We start from the raw sequence: 18855 nt of genomic DNA on the forward strand, positions 1-18855 counted from the left end.
CCGTAGTCCAGCTTTCAGGCTGACGATGCCACCCACGGCCAGACAGACATTGAGAGACACTGGTCACAGCGCTTTTTAAAAACAAAATCTACGGAAGCTGACCATGTTGCTCCCCTGATGGAAACTTTCTGAGCTTCCTGCCGTTAGCGTGAAATGTGAACTCTCTAGAGGGACCCACAGGACCCTAGGGGCCCCCAGCTATGCCCTGCCAGCCCCACAGCTACCTCAGAGCCAGATTCCCGGCTGTGCCCTCCTTGGGCCTGAGGCACCGGGTCAGGGAAGCCCTGAAAGACTCCCCAGAGTCCACTCTCTTGATCTGTGCCCATCAGTCTCAGGGCAAAGGCGGCCTTGCTCCACGAACACATGGCCTTCGGCCCCAGCCCCACAGCTACCTCAGAGCCAGATTCCCGGCTGTGCCCTCCCTGGGCCTGAGGCACCGGGTCAGGGAAGCCCCGAAAGACTCCCCAGAGTCCACTCTCTTGATCTGTGCCCATCAGTCTCAGGGCAAAGGCGGCCTTGCCCCACGAACACATGGCCTTCGGCCCCAGGCCCTCAGCGGACACCCGCGAGCAGCTGCTGAGCCTAGCCCCGTGCCCGTGGGAAGTTCCTCTCCGCACGGCCCCAGCCACGGCGCCCTGTCCCCGCATGCAGCCTGCCACACACGCACCTTTTCTCCAGTCATGGCGAAGGGCGCGTTGAACCACTGCTCGAAGGTGCTGCAGCTCTTGAAGATGGTGGGCAGCAGGAAGTTGAGGAGCGCCCAGAGTTCGGGGAGCTTGTTCTGCAGCGGTGTGCCCGTCAGCAGCAGGCGGCGAGGGGCCACGTAGTGAGTGTTGAGGACCTGCGTCAGCTTGCAATGATGATTTTTCATTCGGTGGCCTTCATCAACGATCATGTACTTCCAACGGATCTGCGGGGCCAAGAGCAAGTGGTCAGAGGGGCAGGGCGGCCTCCACCGTGGCTGGAACTTCCCCCCGCACCAGGCAAGTCTCCAGATAGAATCGCATATTCAGGTGAAGAACCAGAGCCTGACAAGGTCCCCTGACAAAAGGGACTGGCTCACCAGCTGACAGCTATATGACACTGCCTCTATGAAGCATGGGGTGCAGACAGACACACGGGAGACAGGCCCTTGACCTGCTATCAGGTGAACACTGCAAGCTGCAGAACCGCACTCTGCTTTCCCCCCAAATTCCCTGTGTTTGTACGTAGCACAGAAAAATCCTCCAAGTAACCCCCCGCCCCACTGATTAGACAGGGCCCTGGGTGTTTGGGGGGGAGATCTACAGGGAATATGGCTCAGAGCAGGTACATTTTCCAAGCATCAGGCTGTGCCTCCAAAGAGGAGCAGCACAGGTAAATTCGGGCTGTGAGCCCCAAGGGCGGGGGCCGTGCCCAGAGCCTGCTGGTGGCTATAGGACCGACAGACACGGGGCTCAAGGTCGAGCCTCAGAGGGAGGGTGAGTATGCAGGTGGGAACCCCAGGCCTGAAGCATAGTTTAGGTCTGTAGAACCCCACGATGAGCCACCGAACTGCTCTGGGCCTCAGTTTCCACCATCTGTGGGCATAGTGAGGCCTGAGTGAGGCAGTGCATGTGTCAGACGCCCAGGGTGAAAAGGGCTGAGCTGACCAAGGCAAGAACAAGACAACCATCTCCCACAAGGAATCGCCGTCTCTTGGCCTTGACATTCACTAATGACGTTGTCAGATAAGGATTTTCAGAGCCTCGTTCTTGGGCTGGGGATGGGCCAGGCCTTGCCACAAGTCAGAGGAGTGTACCCACACCACAAGCCTCTGTTTCTATCTTTAAGCTTAGAGATCGAGATGAAGCACCCCAAATCATCACAGTGACCAAGCCCCAGAGATGACTTGTGAACACTTCCAGCCCTGGGTCAGAAAACGATCCCTTGACCTGCTCTCTACCCGATGGTTAGCGGTCACACAGACGCGTCATCTTCAGCCTTTCTGCAGGCCAGGAAGCTTGCCTGTCTTACATCTGGGTCAAGGCATGGTCTCAGTGATTCACTGATCATCTGACTCCACACCTATGCCCATTAGCAGGTTCCTAGGCCTGCATAAGCCCCACCAAATGCGTGCCAGCCCAGGAGCTCAAGGCAGACAGAACACAAAGGGCCTCAGAGTCTCGGCTCTGAATGCCGAAATCACACCTGCTCGGCGGGCTGGTGTCCTGAGGGCTGTGGTGGGGGTGGCACGGCTAGCAGGGATGAAGGGCCGTCCCTGACTAGGGTCAGGCAGAGACCACGTTGGCCTCACTGTAACCCTGCCAGGAACAACAACGGTAGGGCTGACGGGTCGGGAGACACTGAATGTGACGAAGCAATTGGGCAGAAGCTCTGAGGAGATGGTCCATGTGACACACGCAGGCTAACTCTGGCTCACGTGTTCACTGACAGCATGTGAGCACGGGGGGCCTTCTGTGTTTTACACAGGGACACACTACCTTCGCAAGGATATGCTTATCCTTAATGATGTACTCGTAAGTCGTCAGCAAGACATTGAACTTGCCACTTCGGAGCTGGGGGACGAAAGCACGTCTGGCTGCTGGAGAACCCTGTGAGGGAGAGAATGCAAGATGTCTTAGCCTCCCGGGGCCACGGTGGCTGCCGTGGCAAGATGCTAGGCAAGGCTGCAGGGCCTGTCCTCCAAGCCCGCCATGCAGAGTGGCAACTGCAGGGAGAGGAGAAAGGCATGTGGGCCACGGGCAGCCCAGAGCCTTGGGGAAGCTTGCTGTCTGCTCCACACCCGCCCTGGTCTCTGGGCTTCGTCCTCTTCCCAGGCCTCCTAGCTGGACACCAGCGTGCTGCCTCCTGGCTTCCCATGCGAGCGCAGCCCGGCAGACCCGTCCCTGATGTGGCTCTAGCTTCTCCCCAGTTAGCAAACCTGCCCGACCCTCCCCAGCTCCAAACTCCTGACCCACGTGACCAGGGCCCCAGGCTCTATAAACCCAGTGCTTTCTCCAGGCTCACATTCCAGACTGACTGAATTTCAGTGCGTCCCATAAAGCTCTTGCCGGCAGAACTCTCCTTGGCTCCTTGAATGCACTGAGTTCTCCCTGCACACACCGTTCCCGGTGTCAGGACCCCCTCCTCCCCATCATGTGGCGGACAGCCTCACAGCACAAGGTGAAAGCCTGCACCCAGGAGCCTGGAAGGCAGGGACACAACCTGACTGCATGAGGGCTGCCCCTTCTGCCTCTGTTTCCCTAAGGTAAGATGCACAATGGGTCTCTGCCTCATGGAGTGAATCGATCTAGGTATGGCCCACAAGTCCCCTGTCCTACAGAATACAGGCAGGCATCCTACAGGAATGAGTTTTAACGAAGCTCCGAGCACAATAATGAAATCTTCCAGTGAAAGCGCTGATGTCACCAGATTCCACTAATTGACTGCGTGGCCCCATTTACAAACGCATTACTCGGAAATAAATGAATGATCCACACCCCGCACGGAGAGCACGACCCCATGAATACAACACAGGAAAACGTGTGCATGTGCGCCCAGCACTCCCGGAAGTGGACTCCCTCCTGGCTCATCGGTACCTCCCACTCCCACCCCGCCCTCACGCATGTCCATCCCTTTAGGCTGTGACCTACCTTGTAGGACACCTTCACCACAGAGGGGGCCCACTTGTCAAATTCGTATGCCCAGTTTGACAGCGTGCTGACGGAAACAAGGAAGGGACAGTCAGGTTCTAACTCCTTCATCAATAGCTCCTGTCTACGCCAACGTCCACTGGGGCACGAGGCCGATGTGGCCGTGACGCTCAGAGCCGGCCGAGTAACTGACCATCTAGGGGAAGGGGGGGGTGTCACACCCTGGGTGAGAGGACCAGGGACACAGAGATGCGGCAGCAGGTACAGGGGCAGCTGCCGCTAAGGTGGCAGGAGCCAGGTGGCTGCAGAAGGCCAGACCCAGGGGCTGAACCTGGACGACCAGCCCTGTCACTGCTGTAGGGTCCCAGGCCCCTCTGAGAACACACCGTGCGCTGTGGACCTGCTGCTGGGAAATCTGCGGACTCACAGTGCCTCATTTTAGGCTCGAGCCGTGCTAGAGGGTCTGCTGGGGATATCGGGGAGCACGGGAGACACCGCAAGTTCTCTGTGCCACCTGGCAATGAAAATGGCCAGCCACTGCAGGCTCTTGCCTGGTGAGAGCCAGTGGAGATGGTGAGAGCACGCTGGGCTCAGGTGGAGGGCCAGAAGACTGCGTGCAGGGTGGGAGCACGGACTTTCATCCGCCTCCACGGGACAAGCAAGGCTAGGAGGAGCAGGACAGAGAGAAACGGGCAGGCATGTGGAAGGTGGAAGGCAGATGGGAAACAATTCACCTGGACAAGAGAGAGAGCCTTGGGTGAGGGTGACAACAACAAGGCCAACTTCCCAGAGAGTGAGTTCCCTGAGAAAAACTGGGATATTCAGTTTTCGGTAAGAAAGGGAACTTACTCAAAAAGTCTAGTCTGGGTAGTTTGTAAAGACAGGACTCAAAGGCCTAGCGGCAGAGACTGCTCGTGGCTCACCCAGCTCCCTGCAGCAAGAAGTTCCACTGAGGGTGGTGCTGTCTTCACCTTAAGCCCCTAGCTCTCAGGCTCTTCAGAAGCTGGGGCAACCAGCTGGAACGTCACTGGAGCCAGTGAGATAAAGCTCAAGTTGCTGGGGTGAAAGTGGGGGCGGGGGGAACTCTCAAAGGAGGGTGGAGAGAAGGGAGAACCAGCTGCTCTTTGCCTTGTCTACCAACCTGGGAACGTAGATGAAATGATGGAGGCAGTGCAGCCATATTGCAACCATGAGGTAAGAAGGTGAAAGGCAAAAGTCATAATTAAGGGTGACTGAGCAGAAATCTTTAGAAGCCTGGGTCCTGGCATCTTGGAGCCCCTGGGCCTGCATCAGATGAGGTATTACCAATGGTCAGAAAGATTACCCTGGATTCTATTGTACAGAGCAAGGGCAGACAGGGCACCAAGAAAGAAGCTGAGGGCCAAAATGTGAAGTGTGAGGAACATCTGTAGCAGGAGGGGAGAAGAGCGAGAGAGTCAGGGGCGGGGGAGACTGAGGAGCTAGGCTGGGAGTCAGAGTCTAGCAGGAGGCAGGACAAGCAAACTCATGGTGGACGGGTGATCGTCTGAACAGATGGATGGGAAGCTGAATCCTCGCCATCTTAAATGCTCCCTCGGGCCAAAGGAGCTCTTCTGGCCTGGAAGGGGTGTCATTCGATGGCCCAGACCCTTGTCCAGGTGGAACATGGGTGTAAAAAGGCCTGAAAATCAACACACTGAAGCCAATTTAAATAATCTTGGGAAAAGGTATTTTGACTGGAAACTGTGCCAAAAGACAAAGCAAACTGGATCCAAACACTGTACTCTAATTGGTAAATTTGTTTTGCACGGATTAACTGTTTAGAAAGTGCTGCATATGCACACGCAGCCGAACATAAACACTGTGCATGAACAAAGAAAAAGAGAAGCTAGAAGGAGCTCTCCGGTTCTAGCTGAGTCAGAGACAGCTGTTGGCACCACTAGACACAAATCCCATTAGGTAAACACATCCGTCTATTTCCTAGTGCCATCCACTGACAGGGCCTGCCAGTAAGATCAGAAGCAAGGGGCACCCCCAGCGCCCAGCTCTTGGTTTCTAATACTGTTCTCTAAGAACAGAGACCACAGCTTCTCAGAGAAATGCCTGATTCTGGGCCTCAGACAGGTATACAAGTCGAGCTGGGAGCATCTTTGGGTGCCAAAATACAAAGGCGTGTCTCAAAACCCCACAACAATGGGGCCATGTCTAAGGGACAGAGTAGCCACCTAAAAGCTCTCCATGGCAAACGCTGGAATGATTCGAGAACAGGATGAACTAATAGCGGTATGCAGACCAAAGTATAAAATAAGTACCCATGAGTCACCACGGACATAAATGACTAAATTAACATATGGGTAAAAGAAATCTATCTTCTCTACAGAAGAATCCTGAAGGATTTACACAGCTATTTGCCCCTCAAGGAGGTAGAGCTCAACTGCCCGCTCACATGGGGGCTGAGCTTGGGGACTGCTCCTCAACAGTGTATCGAAGGAGGAGAAAGAGTAACCGCACGGGCAAACCTCAACCACGTGCTCAAGGTCAACATCACCAGAATAAGGCACATGGACAGCACTGACCCTGGAAATGACGACACGGGCCCTTCAGCCCCGTGTTCTTTGGCCCTTACGCCCTATCCTATCCAAGCAGAGAAAATCACCGGATGGACCCAGACTGAGGGACATCTGACTCATCCTCCTCAAAGCCACCAAGGTTAACAAAAACATGGAAAGCAAGGAGCACTTGCAGACCACAGAGGGCAACAGCTACGAGAAGACTGAAGGCCGTACGGGATCCTGGCATGGCAAAGGGATGTTGGGAGAAAAGCAGTGAACACTGATTCAAGTCTGGAGCTTAGTTAACGGTAATGTGCCCGCTGGTTCCTGAGTTGTGACAAATGTCCCACAGTCATGTGAGATGTTATCGATAGGGGACCTGGGGGAGGGCGCATGGAGCCCTCGGGAGTATCTCTGCAGCTTTCCGGTAAAGCTCAAACTATTCTAAAGCAAACCACCACAATACAATGACTGGGATGTGGAACCAGGAAACCAACCTGAAGAGTGTCCCCGGGCCAGATCTCGGATAAGCAACAAAATTATGAATGTGTCCATTCTGCCACTTCAAAGAAAGTTACATAAATTAAAATTAATACCTGGAGAAGGCACAGTTCTTCCTGAGAGTGGTTCTCCCACACATGTGGGAGGAACAATAGAAAGAAAGCCACGACTGGCCCTTCCCATAGGGGAAGAGCGTCTCAAGCCAGACTCATCTGACAGACGTGGAAATCTCTGGGGAAAGTATGATGAGAAACGGGACCTTTCCGTGGTCTCTAAGTGCCTCGCCAGCCGAAACGTACAAATTACAAAGGAAAAGTCCTAAGATTACATGGGGAAACTGACAGGCATACCACTAATGGAGACCAGTTGTCTTTTTTTTTTTTTTTTAAAGATTTTTTTATTTATTTGTCAGAGAGAGAGAGAGGGAGAGAGCGAACACAGGCAGACAGAATGGCAGGCAGAGGCAGAGGGAGAAGCAGACTCCCTGCCGAGCAAGGAACCCGATGTGGGACTCGATCCCAGGACGCTGGGATCATGACCTGAGCCGAAGGCAGCTGCTTAACCAACTGAGCTACCCAGGCGTCCGGAGACCAGTTGTCTTTATAATGGTCCTGGAATTAGGAATGACAGGTAAAGCTGATAAAAAGGAATGCAGGAAATCTTGATTCTATTTTTATAATTGTTTATGAGCGAAATAATTTCAAAACAAGAAGTCATAAACAAAACACCCACACTGTAGGATAGCATGGAGTGAACTGTTCTGGTGGAAATCATGTCAGACTTCACGCTTCAGGAGGGGGCGCCGGAGCTAAGGGGGGACAGTCACTGGTGGGCTCGCGGACAGTGCACAGGGAAGCACAGCAGAAAGCTGGGAAGCTGGGTCTGAGTATGAGGGAGAAGGCAGCAAGGCCATCTGTCCTCAGGCTGGGACCTTCTGTCACAATGTGCAAACAGATCTCTTCATGCGGATCTGTTCCTAGCAGGGCAGCCAAATTTACAGGACCACGAGGAGGAGAAGGCAGAAGGAAGAAATAAACTTCTCCAAGTAAATTCTGGGAGAGATCTGGGACCCCCCAGCATGGCTGTATGGGCTCTGGGGTCCTGGCCATCTTATTTCCTGTGGGATCAGGGTATAAGCACTTAGCTCCCTGTTCCTCCCCTGGACAGCTGATTCGAGGATAAAGTAGTTGCTGATGAGTGCTGGCCAAAGGTGGGGGTCGGAAGTCCCTCCAGGGCCAGGCCAAGTGCAGACTACAGAGGCCTGGCCCCATCAGGGTAGACCGTACCCCAGGCCTATGACTGGTTTCATGCATGATGTGAAACCTGAGGTGGGCCCATGAGCCAGCCCCAGGACTTCTAGAAAAACTCTGAGGCAGGTGAACCATGTTGTGGCAGTGCTGAGCTAGGAAGAGGGATGCCCGGCTTGGCTGGTCCATCCTGGCGCCCCCTGGGAGCTGCCTACCCAGAGGAGGGAGCCAGTAGCTACCATTTCCCCTCACAGAGGCCCCACTGCCCATCTCACTAAACATCAGGATTGCGGGGCAAGGGTGGGATGGGGACCACACAGCTCAGTGCCCCAGAGAATAAGAGTTCTGGGTATTTCTTCAAATGGCTAGGGCTCCACTCTGCTCGTGGGAGCTTGTCTGGCTCCTGAGACACCCTGTATGGAATGTGCTGGTCGGGGGGGGGGTGTCCCTTGAGGGGAACCTCAAGGTCATGTTGCGAGAGCTGCCCCAACAGGGATGATGGGGGGGCACTCCCTCACCTGCCCTTCTCCTGTCCCGCCGCCTGAGACCAGAGGCAGGATGCCAGGGGTTGAGTCGTGTAACCGCAAGCCCCCACAGGATGGGGCTGTATTTGGAGATGGGGGTCTTTAAAGAGCTAATGAGGTGAACCCGAGCAACAGGGAGGGCCTCCCCACTGGACACTCCTGGACCACCCCCCGGGCGAGAGCACTTACGAGAGAGGTACTATGATGAGAAAGGGTCCGTTGATCCGCTTGTGCTCCATGAGGTACGTGATGAGAGCGATGGTCTGGATGGTCTTGCCCAGGCCCATCTCGTCGGCCAGGATGCCGTTCAGGTTGTTGTTGTACAGGGACACCAGCCACTCCAAGCCCTTGATCTACAAGGAGAGAGGCGAGCGGCCAGGACTGAAGCCCTCGCTGGGCTTGAGAGCACGGTCCACACTGCAGAGACCAGCGCGGCCAGGCGCGCGGTTGGCCCAGGGAACCACCTGCGGCCGTCAGCAGTGCTGGCATCTTGCTCTCCAGCAGCCCACTCCTTGGCTTCTTGGCCTCACCCTACGGAATCACTCCTACGGAACCACTGGGCTGCTGCGCTGGTGACAGAGGGTCCAATCTCTTTTTCTGGGACATATCCGAACAGCTAGGTTTCTACCTAGAAGGGCCACCTGGAAGCAGGCTCTGGACATCTCACTCCCCAGTCTCAGTGCCACACACGGCAGGGCTCCGGGAACCATGCACCGCGTACCTGTGCGCCCAGGCCTGAGCGGTTATTTTGGGGAATCGCTGCACCTCCCCGTTCCTCATCATCCTCCACCCCAACCAAACTCAGAGATGGAAGCACCTGCTGACTAAGGTCACTGAGGGATGAGAAGCCAACAGGCAGCAGCCTCCTGTTCGGCCTGCATACATTAAGCGCCCAGCAGATGCTGATCGACCGCACAATTTCATCTCCCGGAGGTGAAGCTAACCGATCAGGCCCCTGCGTCCCCGATGGGGAACTGGAGGTTCAGAGGGGAAGAGCGAGTGTCCAGACAGAGAGACTGGAATGTGGCTTCAGCAGCCACCGCAGCAGGGAACCTCCACACCGCCTGCGGCCGCGTCCCCACCGGCCTTACCTGGTACTGCTTGAGGACACCATTGACCATAAGCGCCGACTGCTTATCCACTCGCTCAGTGACCGCGTGCGCCACCGCGTAGTAGGACTGCAGGCCCCGAGCGAGGGCCTGGGACACGCCGTACTCGTCATCCACATCTTGCTTGGCATTCCTGGGAGTGACAGGGAAGCACCGTGTGAGGACACCCACTCCGATCTGTGACCACATGCTTCTGACACAAGCCTCTGCGAGTAGCCCTTCTGCCCGGGGACCCACGGCCTGAGCCACATAAGCCGCCGCGCAGCCGGAGAGTCTGAGGGTAGGCCAGGCTGCAACCACTAATCCGAAATGGGGTGCGCGGGTCCCGACCCCACCGGCCCAGAACAGGAGTCAGGTCGCTGCCACATTGTAAGAAAACTGTTTCTTTCCACCAGAGGCTGGTCCTATAGCCCACACTTTCTACCGCGCATTCCTGGACATAAAGGGAAAAGGCACGTGGCACAGCTCCACACAAAACCAGAATCCTATATATTGTGGCTATTCCATGATCCTACCCGGAATTATTTTATCACAATTTTTTTTTTTTACAAGATTTTATCTATTTATCTGACAAGAGAGAGGGAGACAGCAAGAGAGGGAACACAAGCAGGGGGAGTGGGAGAGGGAGAAGCAGACTCCCTGCTGAGCAAGGAGTCCAACATGGGGCTTGATCCTGGGATCCTGAGCTCACGACCTGAGCCGAAGGCAGACGCTTAATGACTGAGCCACCCAGGCGCCCCTGGAATTATTTTAAAAAGTGACGTTAACTACATTTTTGGGGCACCTGGGTGGCTCAGCCCATCGGGTGTCCGCTTATGGCTTGGGTCTTGATTCCGGGGTCCTGGGATCGAGCCACGCTTTGGGCTTCCTGTTCAGCAGGGACTCTGCTTCTCCCTCTCCCCACTCACGCTTTCACTCTCATTATCTCCCTCTCTCAAATAAATAAAATTTTAAAAATTAAGAAAAAAACCCCTGTTTGTTTTATTAACGTGACATACAGGTGATCCTATATGTCATACTGTTTCATGCTGTACTGTGATTTTGGTGGATTTATGTCTTAAGAATCTTCCAGTGAGTTTGGGGGGTTTGCCCTATTTCTTGGGAGCTTGCTCTAGGGCTGCTTTCCTACCCGTAGCGTACACAACTCTCAGCCCTCTACTTCTTTTAAAGAGTATCCATTAACTTCGTACCATAAGCAACGATGAAGTCACTACGTTAGCTGTACTTGTGCTTATAAGAGCAAAAGTGAGAAGCTAACGGGAATGTCCGCCACTAGGGACAGGCTCATGCGTGACGGCGGAACCCACGATGCCATGTGGTTGACGCCCCGCGTGGAGACAGCATCACCTCTGAGAGAACTTGCAGGGAAAAAAGCCAGGGGGAAGGAAGGTGTGCCTGGATACACATGTACAAGTAGAAAGAAAAACATATACACGTTTTGCTTGTATCTCTGGACATGGGCCATCTCTGAAGACACGCGGTGCTCCAGGGAGGGGCTGGGGTCAGGGCACCCAGGGAGCAGGAGTGAGGTGGCTGTCCTTGCACACCCAACTCTCTCAAGCACAAGATGAACCATGTGGATGAATGGAATATTCGACACATATGAAAATCAGTGAAATCTGAAGTAAATCGATTCACTCTGTCTGCAGCCCCACAATGTCTGCTGGCTGGACAGGGGTGTGCACCGTCCAGAGAGAGGCCTAGAGCTCAACAGGCCCGCTGGTTCGGCCCCGAAGGAAGCCGACAGAGCAAGAGGCTGTGGAGGGATGCCTTACTCGATGATGTGCCGGGCGTCCACCTCCGAGACGTCGTCGCTGTCTGGGTCTGGAATCTTCTTCTTCTCCTCAACAGGCAGGTTGGGAGGCTGTGCTGGCTGCGGCTGCTCCTCCTCCTCCTCCTACCGAGACACAAGCCCGCGTCACCTCAGGCCACCTCAGGTCACCCCCCGCCTCAGGGACAGGCACAGGGCCCTCAGGATCGGAACACACTTTTGGAATCCAGTGCTGTTTTCAGGCCCTCCCACTGTCCCGGAATGTGTCATGCCTCTTCTTGGTCTCTTCTCATTATAGCTCAGTTTACGATTTTTTAGCTTTCCTAGCACGGAACGCAGAGACTTCTTTTTACAGCTACCTCAGGGGATTGTCTTCCTTTTACTAACAGCACGAGCCTCGCGCACCGTGCCTCCCTCCATCACAAAATGCATACAGCCATGCTTATTCCTGGCCCGACCAACTCAAAGCAGTTTTTCATTTGATTCTCGGAGATCTTCTAAGTATTAAACATTTTAGAGCCAATTTTCGGTACTTGCTGCTCTCGACTGACTCCTGGTATATCAACAAGGTTAAAACATTTACACTATGTCAAGTAACATTGGTGAGAACAGCCATCTTAGTTTACTGCAAGGTTTTCTATCAACTTGGAAATTAGATTTAAGTGTTGTTCTTCATTAAAGGGAATTTTCAGCCTTGACTGAGCGAATGATAAAGGGATTCTGTGTGGCAAACTGCTGAAAGGCACACAAATACATTTCTCAATGTTAAACCATTCTTGTATTCCTGGGTAAATCATACAAGGTAGCAACAGGTTATCTTTATGTATGACGGGATTTCTATAAAACTAAAACATATCTGTAATTAGTCTACTAAATGATTCCAATCAAAGTCCTGTGCGATGTCCCTCGGAGCATGCAAAATTATTTTACAAGTCATTTGGAATAACGAACAGCATATAATGAAAGCACAAACATTTTTGGGGGAAAAAAAATCGTAATTGGTACAAACTTATCCTAGCTGGTATCACTGTATCTGGAATTAAAATAGGGGGAGGACTTCTGGCTAAGTCTGAGTAAGGAAGTCCACAAACACTCTCTCTCTCTCTCTCTCTCTCACACACACGCACACGTCTTCTTGAAGCTGGACAAAAACTGGCAAAAGCACAACCTTTTGACAGCTCCAGGGGCCTGAGAAGCACTGATGCTTGAAAATCTGCTAAACCTTGAGTAGAAGAGTGGGAGCTGGTAGCGTTCTGAGAACTGCTTCCAACCCTCTTTACCCCCGCTCCATCCCGAAGGTTCTCCCAGGACAGCCAAGCCGGGAGCACTGGCAGCCGAGGCTGAAGGGGACCCAGTCACTGCAGAGCAGGGGGCAAGGCCCATACCAGCCAGCAGCCCTGCTGTTGTGTAAGTGAGGTTCTCCCAGTTTTGCTCTGGTTGAGAAAGCAAATGACCAGCTAAGCCTGTGACCATGCGCAGAGAAAAATGAGACGGGGCCTCACAGAAAGTGAAAGCCAGGGCAGACCTGGAAATGGCCTGAACTTGGAATGCGCAGCTTCACACGCACTGACCCACCAGAGGCAGCAGCTTTACTCGCTCAAGAAATCTGAGCACAATCACCGGCCAGTCACTGGACGGCTACTAAGTTACAAGGAAACATGGCCTCTTCCTAGAAAGCCAGGATTAAAAATAAAAATGAGAATAAAACCGAACAATAAACTGAGCAGAGACACAACTGGGGAAAGATTTCCACATATTCAGCCCAAGTATGCTACCGAACAGATACACCACCGAAACAACCAGCCGCGAGTGGGAGTCAGAATCCAGCATGGTTAGAAACGGGATTCCACTAAACGTTGCATGATGGGCAAAAAGGGTAAGTGTGATGTGTGTTCAGGGAAAAAGCAAACGACTCTGTCTCTGCTCCCAGATGATGAACTCAGCATATAATCTTCGAAGCAACTCTTATTATAAATATGTTCAAACAACCAAGGAAAACTCTCTTTAAGCACAGTAAATCAACAAATACAGAATCTCAATGTTAGACACCAACTTCCCCAGTTTGATGAAAAGCAAGAAACTACCCAGCCAAGAAGCAGAACAAAAACTTAGGGGAATAAATACAGAGAGGGTTCACAATCCGCCAAAAAAGGCCAGACAACAAAATCCTGAAAGCAAGAAAGAGAACAATGAGTTACCAAGTACAGAGGAGCATCAATACGATTAGCAGCTAAATTCTCGTTTGAGACAGAGACCATGAAGCAGTGGAACAACACATTCACAAGGAAAAAGGCTGTCACCAAAGACATCTGTGTCAACTAAACCATCCTTGCAAAGTCAAAGCTACAGAAATACAGTCGTGGGTTTACCAACCCTGAGAGAATTTGTCGCTAACAGACAGGAACTTAAACACCAATAGCATTAGGAATGGCAACTGTACGGATCAACACAGAAGACTGGATAAATCCATCTTCCCTTACTTGAATAAGCCACTGACTTATTCAGACCAAATCGAGAGATGGCAGGAGGTTGAATCAGAAGACGGCTCTGCAGGGTTTACAGCGTATACAGGTTCGATATACAGGTGTATATAGGTGTGTGATGTGTAAGTAACACATGGCTACGTAATAGACAACACAAAGGAAAGGCAGCAAACAGACCTAGCTTTATTCAACTAGAATAAAGCACAATTTCTGTATTTTCCCAGAATGGAGTTAGTATTAACCTAAAGTATACTGTGATCAATCAAAATGCATATCGTAATCCTCAGAGCAACTACAAGGCACGTAACTAAAAAGATACCATAATAATTAAAATATACAGAATACAATGATACAGTAAGAAGTAGTTAACAAAGAAGCAGTAAAGGAACTGAGGAACAAAAAGACATGAGACAAAAGAAATAGCCAAATGGCAAATGTAAACAAAGTCGTATCAATAATTATATTAAACGTAAACAGTGTAAAACGCAATCAAAAGGCAGGCACTGTCATACTAGATTTAAAAAACAACATCTAGCTATCTGCTCTTCCAGACTCAAATGAACAAACAGGTTTCAAGTAAAAGAACGGAAACATACATACCACGCAAAGAAACCGTAACTGGAAGAAAGCTGGAGGGACTATTCGAACACCAGACAAAAGAGACTTTGAAACAAAAATTACCAGGGGTGCCAGGGTAGCTCAGTTGGCTAACCATCTGCCTTTGGCTCAAGTCATGATCCCAAGATCCTGGGTTCAAGTTCCGCAAGGGGCTCCCTGCTCAGTGGGGAGTCTGCTTTTCCCACGCCTTCTGCATCTCCTCCAGTTCGTTCTCTCTCTTATAAATAAATGAAATCTTTAAAAAAAAACATTACTAGAGGGGTGCCTGGGTGGCTCAGTCGTTAAGCAGCTGCATTCGGCTCAAGTCATGATCCCAGGGTTTGGGGATTGTGCCCTGCATCAGGCTCCCCGAGCAGGGAGCCTGCTTTTCCCTCTCCCACTCACACTGCTTGTGCTTGTGTTCCCTCTCTCACTGTATCTCTCTCTGTCAAATAAATAAATAAAAACTTAAAAAAAAAAACCATGGTTCTTTCATATTCAAAAAAAATTACTAGAGACAGGGAGAGATACTTAATAATGATAAAATATCAAATACATCAGGAAAACGAAACAACTAAAATATATGTATCGACAGAACATGAAAGTACATGAAGCAAAATCTGACAGAATTTAAAGGAGAAACAGACAATTCAACAACAGTAGTTGGAGATTTTACTACTCCTTTCTCAACAACAGAACTACACAAAATCATAAAGGATATACATGACCTGAACAATACTATCCACCAACTCAGTAGAACTACATATACAGAACACTACACCCAAAGAATGCAGAAGATGTGAACATGAAACATTCCCCAGGATCCTGAGCCAGTAAATGACTCTTGATAAATTAAAAAGAAATAAAATCATATAAAGTACTCTTCTCATACCATGAGAAAATTAAATTAGAAATCAAAACCAGAAAAAAAACTAGGGAATTTTCAAATGCTTAAAATTTAACAAACTTTAAATGACCTGATGGTCAAAAAAAAAAAAACCTAAAAAAACACAAAACACAAAACATAAAAAATATTAGACAATATTTTGAACTGAAAGAACACAGAAACAACAAATCAAAATTTATAGGCACAGGGTGCCGGGTGGCTCAGTCAAGTAGGCATCCGACTCCTGATTTTGGCTCAGCTCATGATCTCGGGGTGATGGGACTGAGCCCCACATCAGGCTTGTCCCTCTCCTTCTACTCCCCCCGCCCTCAAAACAAAACAAAACAAAACAAAATTACAGGCTTGAGGTTTAAGCAGTGCTTAGAGGGAAATTTATAGCTCTAAACAAGTATATCAGGAAAAAAAGGTCTTAAATGAATAACCTAAACTTAGACTGCCTTCCAAAAAATGAAAGACAAATTACTGAATTCCCAAAACGAGCAATTAAATAGGTATTACTGCCAGAGCCACAAAAAGAGAAGGAAATACTATCAATAACTTTATGCTAACAAATAGCTAAGATGAAACAAGACAAACTCCTAGAAAGATACAATTACTAAACCTGAGTCAAGAAGAAATGGAAAAACTGGGGGGGGGGGTTAAGTCAATTAGTAAATAAAAGCCTTATTACAATGAAATGGCCAGCCCCAGATGGCTTCAGCAGTGAATTCTACCAAATATATTAAGATTTCTTTTTTTAAAAATTTTATTTATTTACTTGAAAAAAGATCAGAGAGGGAGAGGAAGAAGCAGACCTCCTCTGAGGAGAGGGCACAACACAAGGCTCAATCCCAGGACCCGGAGATCATGACCTGAGTCAAAGTCAGACACTTAACCAACTAAGCCATCCAGGTACCCCCTCAAATACACTAGGATTAATACCAACCCTTCACAAACTCTTCCAGGAAGTACAGGAGAAGGGAATATTTTCCAGTCCATTCTGTGAGGTCAATGTTAACCACATCAAAACCAGACAAGGATGTCTTGTCTAGAGAACTATAGACTAATATCTCATGAATATAGACCTAAAAGTCATCAACAAAATATCAACAACGCCGCAATATACAGAAAAGATTATACAGTAGGACAGAGTAGAACTTATCCCAGGAATGCAAGGTTTGGGGTAATATCCAAAATTAATTTACATAATAAATTGTATTAACAGATAAAAGACAAAACCAGACCACCAGCTTAATAGACCAAAAAAATAGACAAAATAGAAGAGAATTTACTGAACTTGATAAAGAGCCTCTATGAAAAACCTACAGCTGACACCAAACAGCAGTGACAGAATAAACGCAGAACAGTGAGTGGGAACAAGGCAAGGATATCTGCTCTTAATACTTCTACTCAACGCTGTAGTAGAGAATCCAGTCAATGGAATACAGCAAGTAGTGAGAACCCAGCCAATGGAATACAGCAAGAAAAAAGAAGTTAAAGGCACACAGATGGGAAAGGAAGAAGTAAACCTGCCATTATTTACTAAACATGACATGATCCTGCACGTGAAAATCCTAAAGAATCTACAAAAATCAAAAATCAAAACCAAACTATCAGAACAAATAGTATGAGTTCAGCAAGTTCATATCTACATACAAGACCAATATTTTTCAAAACTAATATAAGAAGCTGTATTTTCATGTAATAGCAATAAAGTATCCAAAAAATACAATTAAGTAATCAATTCTAGGGGTGCCTGGGTGGCTCAGATGGTTAAGTGTTTGCCTTCAAACCAGGTCATGGTCTCCAGGTCCTGGGATTGAGCCCCAAATCGTGCTCCTGGCTCAATGGGGAGCCTGCTTCTCCCTCTCCTTTTGCCTACTTGTACTCTGTCTCTCTCTCAAATGAGTAAAATCTTAAAAAGAAAGAAAGAAATTAATTCTATTCATAATAGCATCAAAAGAAATATTTAAAAATAGATTTAGCAAATAAAGTATACAAACTGTATACTGAAAACCCTCAAAGCAGTGCTAAGAGAAATCAACAACGATAAAAATAAATGGAGAGACATTCCATGAGCATGAATTATAGGACCAAATATTGTTGAGGTATGATTCTCCCCAAATCAATCCACAGATTAAATGCAACTCCAATACAAATTCCAGCAGAAATTTTTATAGTAACTGATGAGCTGACCCTAAAATTTACAAAGGAACACAAAGGATCTAAAATAGACAGTGAAAGCCGCAAAACTGGAAGAGTAACGCCACCTAACTATTATAAAATTACAACAACCAAGATAAAGTGGTTGTGGCACAACCACAGACATAAAGATTAATAGAACATAAAGGAGACACAGAAACGACCTTACATTTCTGGTCAAACGGTTTCCAACAGAAGTGCCAAGACTATCTGAAGGAGGAAAGAGCGATCTTTCTGTCACATGGTGCGAAGACAGTGGCTATCCGTGGGCAAGAAAAAAATCTTATACCTGCATCTCAGACCATAGCCATTGACTCAACTATGACCTTTACTGTAAGAGCTTCAGTTACAAAACGTCTAGAAGAAAACACAGAAGAAAAATCTAAGTGACTTCAAAGAATTCTTAGATATAACTCCAAAAGCACAACGCAGGAACAAAAAAATTTATGATAAACTAGATTTCCTTGAAATTAAAAACATTTTGCATTTTAAAATACACCATGGAGAGAAAAAGCAAAAGGCAGAGTGACCAGGAGAAGATACTGTGAGCTCTGTATTTGATCAGGGACATGTCCCAAGAATATATAAAGAAATCTTACAACTCAGTGATGAGATGACAACCTAGTTCATAACAGGCAAAAAACAGGAGTACACATTCACCAAAGAAGATATACGAAAGGTGCACGAACACACAAAGAAATGCTCAACATTATTTAGTTACTAAGAAAATGCAAACTAAAGGCATGATGAGATACTACTATGCACCCACTAGGATGGATTCAATCGAGAGGACAGATAACACCAAGTATGGACAAGATATGGAGAAACTGGAACCTGTGAAATGGTACAACCACTTTAGAAAATGGTTTGGCAGTTTCTTAAAAAAAGGCAAACATGAACTTACCATGACCCAGCCATTCCACTCCTAGGTATCTACCCCTGAGAAATGAAAACATATGTCCGCACAAAGACATGTATGGGAATGTTCACAGCAATATCATTTGTAACAGCAAAAATGGAAACAACACAAATAGCTCATCAACTGGGAAAGGATAAGCAAGCGTGCCACACCGCACAGCAGGACAGGACGCGGACATAAACAGCCATGATCTCCTGGTACACATACAACAGGGATGAACATCAACAGCTATCTGAAAGAAGCCGGACACAAAGTACTACACGTTATAGGATTCCGTTTGTAGGAAATACCCAGAAAAGGCAAATCTACAGAGACAGAGAGCAGATTCCTGGTTTCCTGGAGCTGGAGGAAGGGGTCAGAACAATCTGTAAACCAGCAGGAGGGAGAATTCTGGGATTACAGGACATTCTAAAATTGGTGTGTGGTAAAGACTGTACAAGTCTATAAATTCAGTAAAAAAAAAAAAATCAC

At 49.0% G+C, this 18855-nt stretch overlaps 1 protein-coding gene across 7 annotated transcripts in view; it reads right to left on the reverse strand.

Moving 5' to 3' along the window:
* SMARCA4 (SWI/SNF related, matrix associated, actin dependent regulator of chromatin, subfamily a, member 4) overlaps positions 1-18855 on the reverse strand; it is an 88279-nt gene that overhangs the window by 35831 nt on the left and 33593 nt on the right. For all 7 annotated transcript variants that reach the window (XM_045083913.1, XM_004748413.3, XM_004748412.3 and 4 more), the window contains 6 exons: positions 11302-11423; positions 9509-9659; positions 8607-8770; positions 3615-3681; positions 2463-2573; positions 668-910 (listed from right to left, as the gene is read on the reverse strand). In XM_045083913.1, coding sequence (XP_044939848.1) covers positions 668-910; positions 2463-2573; positions 3615-3681; positions 8607-8770; positions 9509-9659; positions 11302-11423 — 858 coding nt within the window. The remainder of the gene's footprint in view (positions 1-667; positions 911-2462; positions 2574-3614; positions 3682-8606; positions 8771-9508; positions 9660-11301; positions 11424-18855) is intronic.

This window comes from Mustela putorius, unplaced genomic scaffold, assembly GCF_011764305.1.
Source record: "Mustela putorius furo isolate JIRA1106 unplaced genomic scaffold, ASM1176430v1.1 tig00000095_pilon_pilon_pilon, whole genome shotgun sequence".
In the NCBI taxonomy this organism is placed as follows: domain Eukaryota; kingdom Metazoa; phylum Chordata; class Mammalia; order Carnivora; family Mustelidae; genus Mustela; species Mustela putorius.